Raw genomic sequence first — 16,944 nt, 5'->3', positions numbered from 1 at the left:
ACAAGTATTGCCAGATGATATTTTTTCTTTTTTCATTGAATCGTTATAAAGTCATATTTTGATGTTTTTGGTCAAGATTAATACATTCTGACTTTTCCTCCAAACCACTGATTTGATCACTGCATTGGCATGTATGTTTCTTGAGTTATGGAGTCAGAATTGTTCTTTTGGTAGTGGTACATAATCTTTACTTATTTTGAAATAATATTTTGATTCATTTGTACGTAGTTTTTCGCATAGTTTAGTATATTTTCACATCCACAGCCATAACTTAAAGGGACAAAGTCGGTCATTTTTCATAAATTTTGTTTGATATGAGATACTACTTATATTGTTTTAATGGTCATGATCATTAATTAATTTTCGAGATGGTTTCATGTATCGTGTCTTAAATCGGGGTCAAATATATGCATGGTCACTCATTCATTCAGTATCTTTCAACATGTCAAACAATATGAGTACGGTATTATCTCGTATCAAACAAAATTCATGAAAAACGGCCGACTTTGTCCCTTTAGGGTGTATTTAAACTTAGTTCAAGGACACATTGATTTTGATATGCATGTCAATTTTGGTCCCATGAAGATTTCACCAAATACAAATAAGAACTGTTACAGTTATAATCAAAACAGGGAATAACAGGTCTCCAATTACAGAAGGGATTATGTCATCAACGATGACTTATTCATCATCCAATGTATCCTGAAATCACAACATTTTGTCTGTTTATCTATTCAATGTGCCCATCGCTATAGAAACATGCCATAACTTTGATGGCATTTTCATCGTTTTGTTCCTTATTCCTGTTCATCGCGAAATGTTCTTGCAAAGCGGTTGGAATACAGTCGTCGTGCCGACGAAGTGAAAGCCGAGTATCATCGTACCCGTATCGATGCGGCAGACATGAAAGGACTTTTCACCATTGTCGATGAGCTCACCGGATCAAAGAAGGCGACTGATGTCTCTCCAAGAGAATTGAGTAATACGTTTTTGAACTTTTTTCAAAGTAAAGTTGAAAAGCTGAAAGCGGGTCTTACGCCAGTCTTCGATGATTCAGTCACAACATCACCACACTGTTCATTTTCGTCTTTCACTCCTGTCACAGATGATGAAGTGTTGAAAGTGATTAAGAGAGCTCCCACTAAATCTTGCAGATTAGACATTTTACCTACCAATCTTTTTAAAGAGTGCATCCACGATATTGTACCTTTTATCACTCACATGTTTAACATTTCACTGTCAACAGGCGTATTTCCACAGAGTTTTAAGTCTGCTGTAATTAGACCTTTACTCAAAAAACCAACTCTTGATCACAATGTACTCAAGAACTACAGACCTGTATCAAATCTACCGTTTTTATCCAAGTGTCTAGAAAGAATAATAGCTGAGCAACTGAAATCCTACTTATCCGAGCATCACTTATATGCAAGATGTCAATCAGCCTATCGTACTTGGCATAGCACGGAGACTGCTTTGCTTCGTGTACACAACGATATCATGTTAGCTTTAGATTCACGCAAGGATGTAATTCTGGTAATGCTCGACCTGTCAGCAGCATTTGACACTCTAGATCATCGTATTTTGCTTCTCAGACTAGAACGGCGATTTGGTGTCACAGGTACGGCTCTGAAATGGTTCCATTCATATTTGTCAAATCGTTTGCAACGCGTTGCCATTGAAAGCACTACATCATGCGAGGCAATTCTGCGTTTCGGTGTTCCACAGGGTTCTGTATTAGGACCAATACTATTTACACTATATACAGCACCGCTCGACGATATCATTTCATCTCATGATTTAGATTACACCTTATATGCGGATGATTCCGGAATATACGCAGTCTGTAACACGCCTGATGATGCTATAGTAGATATAGAACAATGTGTTGAGGATTTACGTGGATGGATGAAATCAAACACGCTGGTATTGAATGATGATAAAACAGAAGTAATTCACTTTTCATCACGTTTCAAGAAAGATACAGATTGCCTCGATAGTTTCAAAATTGGAGAGTTAGAAATACTTCCATCTTGTACGATACAAAATCTTGGTGTCGCGTTTGACTCTGACGGTTTCATGACGAGTCAAATAAACAACATATGTAAATCGGCGTATTTTGCCTTACATAGAATAGGGAAAATTCGCTCCCTGATAGATACTCCGACAACTGAGAAATTAGTTCACGCGTTTGTAACATCGCGTTTAGACTACTGCAACAGCTTGCTATATGGAATCAGTCGCTACCAACTACAAAAATTACAATCCGTACAGAATGCTGCAGCTAGGCTTGTTACCGGTACTAGGAAATCCGATCATATAACACCTGTCCTATACAAGCTTCATTGGTTACCAATAGAGCAAAGAATTAAGTTTAAGCTCATTCTCATGACTTTCAAAATTATTTCCGGAAAATGCCCAGACTATCTCCGTCCACTAATAGACGCCCGTGTTTCCAATCGCACCCTTCGTTCATCGGACAAAGTAGTTTTACTGAGGCGCGACACAAACAAGACAACTAAAAACTACGGCTACCGTGCCTTTTCAGTCGCAGCACCTATTTTATGGAATGGTCTCCCTTTTAATGCTGACATAAACTGTACTATTGATTCTTTTAAGCGTAGTGTTAAGACATACCTTTTTAAGGAATATTACAAAGTGTAACTTTGTTTTTTATTGCCAGACAGACATTTTATTTTTTATGCTTATTTTTTCAGAAATACATTTTTAGTCTTGTAAAGAGCACTGAGACGCAGTGTAGTGTGCTTTTAAGAAATAAAATAATAATAGTAATAATTATTATTATAGAAACAAGTACACTGTCTTACATTTCTCCCTAAGTATGTTGAAATATGATATTATTTGTCTTGCCAATGCATCACACTATGTGTAGAATGCAATGATTTGTTCACAAATACAGGACAAGAATCACGGTTATCCAAAAGAACACTGATCATTACACATACAACTGTTGTCAACTTGAACTCATATTATTTCAATGTATTTTTTTTTTGGCATTTCACAAAACACAACAAACTTAAGGTAAATACATCACAAGTTATGGCTAATGGTGAACAACAGAGAGACAAAATGTTTCGTTGTAAATATGTGAATTGATAGCCAGAACTGTGTAAATAACAATACTCTCTGCAGGGTGCTCACCAGCCTTTGGAGTGCCAGTCACTCATTAATATTCTCTCTATATGCTCATCCAGGGATGGCCGCAGAATACACCACAAGCCCTCGTGAAAATACCCTGTCTGGGTTCTATTGTAGTATTTACAAAACAAATACCAAAATGATAGAACTTGCTAAAAAATGACAATATTTTATGACCAAAATGTGGACAAATTAGATTGTAAAAAATATTTATTTTCGCAATTTAACCTAACGTTTAGAGATCCTCATAAAACGTAAATAAATCTGAATGCTCAAGTTATCTTGCCAAAAGACATAGCAAATAAAAATTTACAGTGCACTAAGGTTCACTAAACTTTTATAACATATCAAACAATGAACTTCAAAACACAATGCCATTCAAATGCATCTTCATAAAGAAAATATCAGTGTAATCTGATAAGATTATACATTAAATGAGAAGTTCTCTCTAAACTTAATGCAAATTTTTAAGTAAATGTGAACTGAAAATGCATCTTGTTTTAATAAAGGGGATGTACAAAGTTTTTAACTAACTTTGGTCGTAGACTTTCTTTTCATCATGATAAATATACCCCTGTTTTTGTTGTGGTACAAAGTTCACTGAATTTGATGCAGCCATTATTGAGTAATTATGGCAGGAAGTTTCAAGTTGCTTTAATAAGTGCAAATTGGCAATCACTTGACACACTGCAAAATAAGAAACTCTCAAAGGAGTGAAAGATAATTCATTATTTCACTGCTGATGATTATGACTACATTCATTTTAGAGCTGAGGCCTAGTAACCTAGTTTTTAATTACCCATTATTTGGACCAAATGGTGGTAGAAAAGGGCATGAAAAGGAGTGCATCTTTGAATTCTGGGTGGTCCATGTGATAGATACAAAATTAGCACATCAGACTTACATGACGTCGGTGAGGGGTTACTATAAGCATGTATCACAAGGTAGGTTTTTCAACAGGCCAGGCAAGTGTATCTCCCGTGCCAAAGGTTATGAGTGCCAATTGTGATGCACAAATTTTGAACTGAAATGGACTGTATGGATCATTCTAGCAGGATTGAAAATGGTCTGAATTCTTAATGGCACATTTCTGGATGGCACAGGCCTTAGATGTCGCACAGCTTAGGGTATTATAAAATAAGAATGCATGGTTCGATGCTTGACCAAGCCATTGACCTGACCCAATGGGATAGAAATTTTGGACATCAGGAACAGCAGTGAAGAAAACGTGAGGTATTTGAAGGCGTGTGCACTACTTGGTGGGTCAGAGTCATCCCCCTTCCTATAATTTACTGTTAAGAGAGACTGGCAAGAGACTGCTACAACTATAACTGAAGACCTAAGGGTCTGTATTACAACTGCATGAATTATAATTGCTGTTAATCATTCAAGATTGATGTTCAGGTGGGTACTTTTGTAAGTATGAAGTAATGACAGAAATATTGCATTTTTATCAACAATATTTATAATCATTAATTTATTGATCTTACGTGATTTTTCTACATTTTTAATATGACTAACAGTGCCTTATATTCCTGTGTACATAATAGTGTCTGTATGACTGATAGTAAGACTTTGTTCAGCTATGCATTTCTATGTCGGCTTTGCTGTTAACATGTCATGTAATTAAAAAGTCAGTAAAAACAAGTAGAACTTTTGTTTATGATGAAAAAAACAAGATTCTTATGTGATTGACTGTGTAACAAGTTCCAAGAATGAGCAAAGTTTGATAAAGCATTGCGTCAATGACACTTGGCTCACATTTGGTTTGATGTGGCAGGTAAGAGTGAGTATACTGAATTAAGTTTACCCCTGAGAACATGCATACCAAGTTTCAAAGCGATTTGGACAAGTGATTTCAGGGAAAATAATTTTTTGACCAAAAATGGGAAAAACTAAAAATACAAATATGCAAATTTCACCACAGTGACAATTGAAGACAGTCAACTAAGGTTGCTTCTACATGTACCAAGTTTCAAAGCAATCAGATCAGTTAATTCAGAGAAACTGAGTTTATTATCTGACCAAAACTTCAAATATGAATATTTTACCAATTTTAACAAATCCAACAGTAATCAATCCTAGGATTAAGAATATGATGTTTCAAAGCAATCTAACATGAACTTTGGGAGAAAATGAGTTTTTGACCAAAACCAGGATAAATTGCCTCAAAAAATACAAATATGAAAATTTCACCACAATTTGCACAAATCTAACAGAAACAAACACTAGGATCATGCATACCAAGTTTCAAAGCACTGCCAGGGACACGCAGTTTGAGAGAAGAAGATTTTTGACGAAAAATGGGAAAATAATGGACACACATCTGCATATACTAACACACATGATACATATATACAGATGCCACTAAAATCTCTTTGGCATAAACATATACCAAATGTGAGCAAAAAATGAAATTAAATGGATTAGGGCAAAACAAATAGTTCTTTCAAATCAACATTCCAAGCCTCAAGTGATATTAAATGGTTCATCCTCTATTTGATGACACATGACAACTGCATCTCGCCCAACGCAAACAGTGGTAAAGCTCACCGTCAATATGCAGGGGTGCTGTAGCGTATTGATCACATAGAGGTCAGGGGTCGAGTGTAAAAGACAGTGCTTGTACTTGAAGTAATTTGCGTATCTATCTATCTATCTATCTATCTATCTCTATCTCTCTCTCTCTCTCTCTCTGTCTCTCTCTCTCTCTCTCTCTCTCTCTCTCTCTCTCTCTCTCTATATATATATATATATATATATATATTTAAAAAATATATACTTCAGATACCTATATTATTTGATTTTTATTATTTAGAGATAATTATATTTTATTCTTGTAAACGCAAATAATTTTTGTCAGCCTCTTAAGGGGGAGACCCACATTCGCAGACACTTATTTTTAACCTGAGTTTTCACCATTAAAATTAATCTTTAACTCGACATGTAGTATATGTTTGGATAGCTCGACAGTTGAAGATTCTAAAAATTGTGAAAATATTACAAAACCTGTTTGCGTGTGTTTGTTTTGCCCAAAAATGTGTGTTTTTGAGTTTTTTCACTTAAAAAAGTGTAAGTACGAGGGGGTGATGGCCATGAGTGAGCTGTTAACGGCATTCGACAGCAGGGTAAAGTGTCTAAAAAACCGTGTCTTGGATTTTCGATACTCCGCTTTGTTTTTGCACAATAAGCCTTGAAAGTGAGAAATGGTGAATTCTGAATAAATTAACGGCTTTTGTTCAGGTTTGTCACGATATCTTTTGTTTACGGAACATTATCGGAATTCTGAGACACGGTTTTGTAGAAACAGTCACTAACTACAACCTGTGCAAAGATAAGGCTAATCCGTCAACGCGGCGCCAAGTTACACTCTCCAGAAGTTGCGATGCATTGCCAAAAACGGAACGGAGTAAATCGCATAAATGTGTTTTATACCCTTGGAGTCACACAAAGTCAATGAAATATCTTGTAGGCTCACATTTTCGGTTGAAATTCCCAACCCATAATAAAGTTCAAGACTTTTCACACAATTGTCTGCATTTGCGGTGTGAATGAAATAATACATGACGTGAAAATTAGAAGAAAATGAACACTGAAACGGCCAGTCCGCGGCGTAAGCGTTAGGCTTTATTTACACAACTGTCAGTGGGAGTTAATCCTTGGGATAATCTTCTTGCTAAATATAAACTTACGTATTAACTGTAGACTGTAGTGCAACTGTTAAAAATCTGATTATCAAGCGAAGAAATGGCCGACTGCCTATATATTTCGTAAAACTAATGTGTTTTTGCAAGCGAAGTCCGATGACATCATGTTCTTCTGTCTTTTGATTGCGCAAGCGTCGCCGCATTCTCGGCTTCCTGTCCGGAGACCAGACACGTGACAATAAATTCAATGTCCTAATTAGTAACAAGCAAGCTGTGAATTCAAGTTCATTCAGACGCCGTCTTTCGTACACTCAGGGCACTACCGGTAGTTTGTACATTCCCTACTGCCAAGATGAGGCGAACATCACTCGAAACCATAAAAACTTCTGTCGTTAACAATTTCAAAGAATGCGGGTAAGTACGTACGTTTTTATTCATTCGTATTTTATTCCGGTCATGTATATAAGCTTGCCGTTTGCCATTCTGATAGTTTTCTGTTTTTGTTTTGCGTTTCAAACCTTTAAATTTGGGTATTAAGAATGTTCGAGAACAGAGCAAAGAGTAAGTAAAATCTATTGATCGAGTAGTCAATCGATCGATCAGCCAGACTACACAACTCACGCGCGTCTGTGCCTTGAACCGTGTTTGAACATTTACAGTTTAGTTTGCGGTAAAGCATTGGGAAAAAAGTGGCACTCTTATAACATTTTTGTTTTCAAAATATTTGAAAAAAGTGTACATGCGGTCATCTAAAAGCCATTTCGTTCTGCCCCGGTGCATATTGAAAAAATAATTCGTCTACGGGATTCAACTGCAGCAAATTTGCGAGTGAGACGGCCACTCGCGACGTTGGTATGACATTTTTTTTATCGTTGGGAAATATGTCACTTGAGGCACACTGATCAAAAAAGACACAAGAATATAACGGCCACGGCGATTACTATCACGAAGTTATATGTTGTCCAGTAAATAATTCCAATCCTTTCTCGGGCATTTGCTTTTGATGCAAGTATATGTGAATAAAAGCATTATGCCGATGAGCAGGGTCTCCCTTTTCAACGGTACTTCCATGACGTTGTTGTTCAAGTAAGCTTTTATAGACGCTAGACCGTACTGCCCGTGGAGCTTTCCCGTACTTCCCAGCAAACCATTCCTTTGTGCACTAGCGCCCAAACCCATTTTTAACCACTCGATTACCAGAAAGCTGTGTGAAATTAAAAATGCATCGCAAACCATACTTACGAACTTACCAATGTGGTTTCATGTTAACGTTACTGGTAAAACAATAATTGCCGAAACAAACGCAGGATTTCACTTTACAATAACTTATGTGTCAAGCGATTTCGGATAGGATATTCACAAGTTCATAAGAATTTGACCGTCGCAGTCCCAACAGTTAGCAAACATTGAGAAAGTTGTTTTAATTTGGTGATTGGGTTCTATCGGAATGAAAAAAAAACTTTGAAATATCGAAAGCAGCTGTGGCAAAACGTCTCGATTCCCGTTACCGACACGACTTTGCCCTGCAAAACACGGAGGCTTCGTGACGTTGGCCGTACGTCGTGACAGTTTGGCACCAGTAAAATGTGACGGGTCATGGATTTCATATTGCTATCGTCCACAGGTCGGACTATGGTGACATGTTCTGTCAAGAAGTTGAGAAGATGGTTGAGGAGAGAAAAAAACGAGGAATCAACCAGAGGAGAATTCGGTGGATTCTCTACTGTAATTGGGCATATTCACTATATGTAAGTATCGATTATATTTTTTGGGTGTATTACCTTATCTTAGCACCATGCTCTTCTTCCTGCGGCGTATTGAAACCTACACATTGTAAATCTTTTGAATCTCACCTGGGTGTGTAAGTAAAAGGCAACGTGGGAACGTATCTCTTCCACTGACGATTGTAAAGTGAATTAACATAATTGCTGGGGTCTCCCTTATCAATCAGGCCAGCTGATAAACTGTCCGATATCCCCCTGAAATTCAACAAATCTTTACTTACTGCAGATTTTTTTTAGGTCAACGTTTATTTCTTTATCCTTAAGTCAGTGTCCATGGCAGTGAAATTAGATAATGGAATAAACATAGCATTGAATGCATTAGCGATTGTCAAGGCGACAAGGCCGGTACGAAAGTGTTAGAGGGCGATCGGTTGAGCCAAAAAAAACCGACGCCAATGATCTTACAAAACCAACGTTTGCTAACAGAGCTGCCGTCCCGCCAGGCTCTTTTGTACTCGTGGCTGACAGCGGTGAAATTGACCGGGCGGCTACTCACATAATTTGGCCACAGTTTTTCAAGTCTGCTTCATTAACCGACATGTGATGAACGGGCGTACCCACGGAAACCAAATATCCATCCTACCAGCCTTATCGTAATTGAGCTTGGCGACGTGTGTTTCCGAGCGTATATAATGACTTGAGCCTACAGGTAACCGACTATTGCCGAATAATACCGACGATCAACAGAGTTACATTCCGAGAATGGCTCTGCGTGATCGATTGCTGCCATGGATGGGAAAGCCGCCTGTGCAAACCATAGACAGCTCTACTGTCTATGTGAAAACGTACTTTTCGTGCGGCTTTGCCGGTGGGTAGTCAAGCGATAGAGTGTTCAGCAAAAAATTACATCATCTCATTACTTGAAGCATGGAGGTACCTCCATGCTTGAAGCACGTACGGCGGCGCCAGTTTGTTCCAAAACGATCTTCCATTTTGCTCAGTTCACAGACTGTCAGATACTGAATTGTCTTGCAGAAAATACGCAATACCATCGACGTGGAAAGTACAATGCCCAAATTATCGAAGTTACGTATAGCGAACATGAAATAACCCGACCCTTTATGTTATGAATGTTTCTTCAAATTCTCGTCACCCAGGATTGCCCGAACGGGTACTTTCTGGAAGGTATAGCTGTGATATCGCAGCGGTACTTGTGGCGTGTATCGAACGCGCTCGGGTCATTGAGGTCATCGCCACAGTCCCATGACCCGAGCGCGTTCGATACACACCACAAGTACCGCTGCGATATCACAGCTATCTGGAAGGTTGTTTTTGTCGATAGATACGAATAAATTCCAAACTTATTTATTATCTATATAACAACGTGCCTCTTCGCCGTAAACTGAACTTCGAGTGTTTTTGCACACGTGCTGCACATCCGACTAGCCGTTCGTTCAGAAATCTAGTACAAGTAGTATTACACGGAAATGGTACAAACAGCCTGTGTTTGCAGGGCAGGAGCACATTGGCTAAAACCCCTACTTCTACACTCAATTTGAAATGTGGTTTCTGCTGTAAACAGACATGGTTTTGACTAATCATCCGAAAATGATACGGCATGTTATATTCAATGTGATCATTCCAAGCATTGTCTCAATGTTGACCTGGATCTGTATATAATTATGCAAAGTACTCAATGAATTTTTTTCAGAGGAGAACAGCATAATTTTCAGCCTGGATTGAAGTTCACCGTTGATCTATACTGGCTTCAAAAACATTGACTTGGTTTTCATATTCTTATCGTGGGACATGAAAAGTTACGTGACAAGCCCGCAAAAATATTGAAAAGCCACCAAAAATATCTGAAATTTCGAAAGTATTTCCAAGTATCTAAATAGTGACGATTGTTGACATGTTTTTAATCTTTTTGTTCTTTTTGTAACTGCAGGCTAAAGAGATTGGCCCACCATCGGCACATTATGCATTTCCTCCAGTAATTTTACAGTACCTAAGATGCCTTCTACCAAGAAATGTAAAGGGGGAGTTGAGGAAGGTAAGAATTTCTTCAGCTTGATGCCATGTGACAACATATCAGTAACTTTGCAAGACACTAATCATTACAAATACACTTCAGGAATCACCGCACTGTGGTGTACTACAAATGAATATTATGATCAATATTTTGTTGGTTTTTTCATGCAAATTGCAAGGGCATTTATAGCATTTCACTGTTTCTGATAAAGTTGGACAGAAAAACACATACACTCATGAATCTTACACTGATAGGGTTTTTTGTTTTATTTTCAGGAAGCTTACCAAGTAACATTACAGCAATTTGTGGATGCTGTAACAGCAAGCTTATAAGCGGCTCCAAAGGACAATTTCTTTCACATTTACAATCAGCTATTTATTAGTACTTTTCCTACAAGATATAAATTACAGAATTGATTTCAATCCCTCGTTCAAAAGATCATGACGTTCAACCATCTTTGAGTGCATTTTCAAAGCTATTCTTTCTCAGTTACACAACAATCTGTAAACTTGTTCAAAGTAAAAAATGACCATATGTACTTTTGCGTATTTTCAATTAACGTATTAAAATATTTAACAAAATGAAAATGATTATTGTTGTATCTGTTATACTTGCAGTACTCCGTCACCCTATCAGCAATATCACATCATAAATACTGTGGCTACTTCACTTAGTTTTTCATAGGCTCAAAAGTGCAAGTTACAGTTTGAAGATGCATTCTTTATAAAAAAATTGCCTACATGTATTTCAAAAATTATTACAGTTATCACAGAAAATAATTATAATTTTTGAAATTTTGGATGGAAATAAATTACAAAAAAAAATGAACAATACATGACAACAAAAAATAAATGCATGATTTGTCATTAGCATGTTTACATGTGTATAATTATGTACAAAGCGTGAAATCATTTCATTTGCAGCAAATCTTTTCTTTAACAAGATGCCAACGTTTCAAACCTATTCACTTATGTTGTGAATGCTAGCGTCTCTTTGGCTTCCAACTTCAAATCTGACAATGCCAAACTTAGCTACATTGAGATCTTTTGTGTCCTTTCATTGGCTGAAAGCATGTTTTACACCGTCTGACATCCTTTGTAGTGTTGGATTTATCAAAGGCTCCTGACTGATAAGTACATCCTTCCGAGTACTGGAATTTGTCTAGCTTTTGAAGCCGCTTCCTTTTATTTTGCTTTCTTCTTCGCTTAGCTTGAGTTGACGATTTGTACATGGCATCCCTGACACGAATACAGTCAAGTTTATGCCATGTCAGTGTCATCATGGAATTGATGGGCACATCACTACTGCGACACAGGTCGATGCTGTATTGAGTAAGTCCACTGTTGAAGAATGCCACAGCCATGTTAACACCAAGCTTGACCTCATCAAAACCATGGCTTTGGTCCTTTGAAATGAGGCTCCATAGCAAACTGTGCAAACTCTCGTTCTGGTTCTGGGTATACCCCATCTTTGCCCCCTCCAACAGCTTCTCATCAGCCAACTTGTCGATGACAATAGCTGGCGCAAGTGGATGCAACAGTGGCCGGTATGTTTTTTTTCCCAGTCACTTTGTCTCTCTGCCACTTGCACCAGCTCTGAGCTCCTTGAGGGCAGTAATCATGATGGGGTTCTTCATTGGAACTTGCATAGTGCTGCAATATGGCCTTTGTCTGCCGACTCATTTCATGAACATTGCCTATAAAATTAAAAAGAGGATTGGGATGTACAATCAAGTACCTAAAGATTTTAAATAAATTGACAACAAACTGTCATAAAATCCTTGTAAGTTTGTACAACCTGAAAATTCGAAAAACCTGTTTTTTACTTTTGGCCTCTTGCAGTTTGACAGACTTCAAAGTTGAAGTTTACATTATAATTCTGCCATTTGGAATTCTATATCTTTACTTTTAATAGGTTGACATAAAAGTGTTTGTAGTGTTTATAAATGTACATAACTGAAGCTGGACATGTTGTTTTTCTCCTATACGAAAGTCTTGTGCTCAATATTACTAGACATTCCCCTCTCGAAAACAGGAGAAAAAGAGAAGTTCTTGCCCTTTTCCACTAAATAGTGACAGCTACACTGAACAATCAGATATGATGATTGTGACAAAGGTTCCCCATAAATGAAACCAAGCTTAATTTGGATGACCTCTGGTTATGAGAGGCATTCCATTGCATTATTATACATTATTTTCAAAGCTGAGACTGAATAATACAAGTATCATTATGTAAGAATTAGTATAAATTGCCTTTACCTTTGTTGTTTCTTAGGGCAATGCCATAGAATACCTGAAAGGCATTTATCATCTGATTGGTCAGTCTATTGCGACCTGTCAGGCTTTTCCCATCTTCGAGTTTACCACCTATGAATATAAAACAAAGGGCTTCTAGTTCTACTTTCTCATTCATATGACTTCATGTCTAACAAAAAATTGATAGAAAGGAGGTAGGCCAAACATGGCAGGCAGCCCACTGAATTGCATTTGTCAAAGTATATTTCTGCAAAACACACTAAACGAAAAAATGTAATATGTAAATACAGACTCAGGTGATTTTAACCTTTGGAAAAAAAAAACAGTTCTGTGGTGCTGTCACCCAGACTTACAGAGTTAGTTGTAAATACACACACATTTTGTTCAATTTTTCAATAGTTTGTACAAGAACACACATTACATATACTTTTTTAATATTCAAGTAATACAGTATGTCAATCTAGAAAGAAAATTCATCAGCTAGGGTTCTAATATCAAAGAATAACCACATACCTTTGTACTTCTCTACAAGTTTCCTGAGATGAGTCCCCATCCTCTTCTGGATATGACCAACGCAATCCTGTTTTTCAACTTGTATACCATCATCAGCATACACATCTTTCACGGACTGATATGCCGCGCTATCGCCATCTCCAATATACTGAGTGTATCTGTTAAAAATATGGATATTGCATAATTACAATGGAGTCCGTGAATAATAATAACACAGGATAATCTAACTGTATACCATGGGCACCATATTTGTTTCACACAATTAGTCATAAAGCTGTAACATAGTTTTGAGCACATGACACTAAATGGTGTTCATGTTTGGTTCTCCTTGATAGATAGCAGTATATTTCAGATGTTGTCTGTATATCAGATTTAAAAAAGTATGCACTTTCAAAATAATTGTGGAACCATGAGAAACACTCATAAAAGAGTATCACATGGGAACATTGGCCTTTGACTTTTGCATAGACTGGGAGGAGGGGCTGTCTATGGCTCAAGGACCTGTTCAATATGACCACTTTTTATTTGTCCAGAATGGCATATATATTTAAATTCTTGTCATACCTAATGTTGTACTTTTCTTTCGATCTTTCAAACAAAATAGCCGCTCCCGTCTCCTCCATACTTTTTGCGGAGCCATCGTGGTTCATCCTGCATTTAGGTTCATGTTCTATGAACCACTTCATGAACTGCATATCCTTTGGTTTCTCTTCCATTTCATGGCATTCCCGGCAATATGCAGAGCTGATGTGTCTATCAAGCACCTTGCCTAAAAGAAAGAAAGTAATTGCATCTGTGAGAAAAACATATACAGCAAGAGTTGCATTCATATTACAGTGTAGCCAACGAGTGATTAGGGCAGATGTAAAATTTTCCCAAACAACAATAACTGCTTCACCAATATGTATTTGCTGATGGCCTCCGTAAATGTGCATCACCGACCCTGAGAACACATATGCTCACTAAACACAGCTTTTCAAATTGCTTTTGTGAAGCTTCATTTGATTAACAAATTGTTGGAGTCAATTTCAACTGTAAAGTTATTACTGTGTACGCGGGGAAAAGCTCCTCCCCATCCAAAGGCAAAAAAAATAGAAACTGCTTCATCACCATGTGAGTGTTAGGCTCCCGTTACTTGATAGACTCGCTCCGAGTCTGTGGGCATGTAAACATCAAAACAGAATGAACTGAACAATAAACCTCAGGAGGCTGTCACGCTAAGTAGTAGGCTGTTGCGTATATGGTCGAATGAACGCTTTAGCCATCCAGCGACTGCTGAGAAAATGGCGACTGCAGGCGCCTGGGTCTAGCTGAATTACAGTAAACTCGCACTTTTTCCAACCCGCCCAGAACCAAATCGCCCGACGCCAACTTGCCCGTTGTTTTGAGATGGGGTACCCAGTCTAGCTTACTACTGACAAATGAATGCACACATAGTTCTTGAACCGGGGAATAGAAAATCTAGATAGTGACGACGTATACGGCTCTGAATAAAGTTATGGTCACCGAGCGATATGTACGGAGCACACGATGCAGTTACACTCACAAGAGAAGCCCACCTAATTGGACCGTGCACAGATACAGAGTACCTGCATGCGCTTTGGCAAAAGACAAAACTCCTTTACGCCAGACAAAGCGTTGTCCGTGGAGTATACTTGTCGCAAATCCCCTTTTGCGACCTTTTCATGTTTTACGGACAGCAAGAACGGTCATCCGGTCCGCGATTTTCCAAGCCAGTTTTTACAAGGTTTTCACAAAATATTTTAAGATTTGCAGTGACTTACAGAGAGTGAGTTGCAAGCGCGTAGAGACTGAATCAAAATGCATTTTCAAATTTTGCTGTACATTTTTCAGAACGTAGCCTCATTTGCAGTTGAGCGGTATCGGAACTGACACGGCAGGAATTTTCGCAACTTACGGTACGCGGTAGACGGTTCTGTTGTGTACGTCAAATGAACTTTCCCGTACAGAGCACACGCCAAGAAGTAATTTTGCGGGAAAAAATCTCAGGACAAAAATGACCGTCAGTGTCGATAATCACATCACCATCTTTTCTACCCCTACATGGTTGAAAACGAGCAATTAGGTTTTTACGTGAACTCTCCGTTTACAATACATGATTCGGGCTCGGTATTTACAAACGCACTGTACTACTCTCCATACGTTACAAATCAAATGCGCAATCGTGGCAGTATATCATTTACCAAGCTATAAATCGGAAACCAGAACTAGTTATATTTCTCGTCAATTCTGTCTGCTTCAGTGTTGTCTTTTCAATTCAAAGTTGGATTTCCCTGCCATACCTATTTCAGAAAGTCAATCGCAACGGAATTTCTACTCTGGGTATATGTACTATACATATGACGCTAAAAAAACTTTACCTACCAGTGTCCATCGAGATCACACTCACGAAGCCGTACAGGGAAGAAAATCCCCGGGATACCCACGACCCGTCCACAGACACTGCTACGTCAACTGTTTCTCTTCCGGTACTTTCATTGTTGTTATGATGAGCATGACTAGTCTCGCTATTGTCCGAGTCCATGCTGTTATTCAGCCCCAATGCCAACTGTCGAACTTCCGCTACAGCATGTTCCATATGGCGTTCGGTCACTTCCTCGCTCTTTGCGGCCAAAACACGCACATGTTCCCGGAAGGGGTCGGACGATAAAGGTTGTGGGAGGCCGAGATAGGAACTCAGTTTCATCGCTGCCCGTCTCCCCTTGCCGATCGCTCGCATTCCCAAGACCATTTTCCTATTTATGTGAAAGTAGCGATTACATTTCTCTGAGGTTGGAAAAACTTTCGGTGACTCAGAGCGGTTACAATCAGCATTGGAACAAGTTACCGAGAAATGACTTCCCCAGCCCTGTTTGGAGACTTCCTGTAAAGATAATTGGCCGACTGAACATGTGCTGCAAAGCGACATTGATTTGAAAATTTCGTTCAGAGTTCTCACGTCAAATATCCGCAGAATTTCTTCGTTGTCTGAAGGTTGTTCGACGTCCAACTTAATCTTCCTGAACGAGGGAACTGAGCTTGTACTGCACGATGCACCTTGACTTACTGCATCTTCTTCGGAATCAGATGACACAGACGTGTCACTATCAGAATGTTCGGGATCTTGTTGACTGTTGTAGTACGATCCTAGATCCGACAACTTCAAATCTTCTCTCACATTATTGTCCATACGCTTGACACTTGTCTTTTGAGGACCACGCTTTCGCTTGCGACGACTGCATTCAGTAGCCATGGCATTGGCACTCGAGCTCTTCTGCATGCAGCTGCTGGCTGGCTGCGAGCTGCGCTTGCTGGCAACCGAGGCGAAGGTTGACGCATGCGCACTATAAAGCATTAATGTAATCTCCTTACGTTCTTTAGATACGCCGACTAATCTGGAAACCGTTAAGACATAAGAAAAACGACGGCACGCGAACTAGCCTACAATGTTCATTTTTATTAAAATCTAACACATTTCTGAGTATGATATGGTCTCAAACTTTTTATCTACTCACAGACCATATTACACGGATTCAAAATTTACCATAAAACAAAAAATGACCAAAATCACTAAAGGAATGTGGGTCTCCCCCTTAATAAAGCTTATACATGTATAT

The 16,944-nt window shown here is 38.5% G+C and overlaps 2 protein-coding genes across 3 annotated transcripts in view; one reads left to right on the top strand and one right to left on the bottom strand.

Annotated features, from left to right (window-relative positions):
- Positions 1 to 6,111: 6,111 nt before the first annotated feature.
- On the top strand, positions 6,112 to 11,146 carry LOC139114714 (uncharacterized). Its single transcript, XM_070676592.1, has 4 exons — positions 6,112 to 7,217; positions 8,428 to 8,551; positions 10,476 to 10,580; positions 10,835 to 11,146. The coding sequence occupies exons 1-4, from the start codon at positions 7,156 to 7,158 to the stop codon at positions 10,889 to 10,891; spliced, it is 348 nt and encodes a 115-aa protein (XP_070532693.1). The 5' UTR covers positions 6,112 to 7,155; the 3' UTR covers positions 10,892 to 11,146.
- A 51-nt stretch (positions 11,147 to 11,197) lies between these two features.
- LOC139114700 (uncharacterized) overlaps positions 11,198 to 16,944 on the bottom strand; it is a 426,568-nt gene continuing 420,821 nt past the window's right edge. The window contains exons 2-6 of one of the 2 annotated variants that reach the window (XM_070676581.1): positions 15,713 to 16,834; positions 13,892 to 14,096; positions 13,328 to 13,485; positions 12,818 to 12,925; positions 11,198 to 12,255 (exon numbers count right to left, since the gene is read on the bottom strand). In XM_070676581.1, the coding sequence (XP_070532682.1) occupies positions 12,053 to 12,255; positions 12,818 to 12,925; positions 13,328 to 13,485; positions 13,892 to 14,096; positions 15,713 to 16,682 (1,644 nt within the window). In that variant the 5' untranslated portion in view covers positions 16,683 to 16,834 and the 3' untranslated portion in view covers positions 11,198 to 12,052. Of the gene's footprint in view, positions 12,256 to 12,817; positions 12,926 to 13,327; positions 13,486 to 13,891; positions 14,097 to 15,712; positions 16,920 to 16,944 lie in introns of those variants that run through there. The other variant, XM_070676573.1, reaches the window with a different exon arrangement.

Source organism: Ptychodera flava, chromosome 2 (genome assembly GCF_041260155.1).
Source record: "Ptychodera flava strain L36383 chromosome 2, AS_Pfla_20210202, whole genome shotgun sequence".
Taxonomy (NCBI): domain Eukaryota; kingdom Metazoa; phylum Hemichordata; class Enteropneusta; family Ptychoderidae; genus Ptychodera; species Ptychodera flava.
This window is presented reverse-complemented; position numbering and strand designations above follow the sequence as displayed.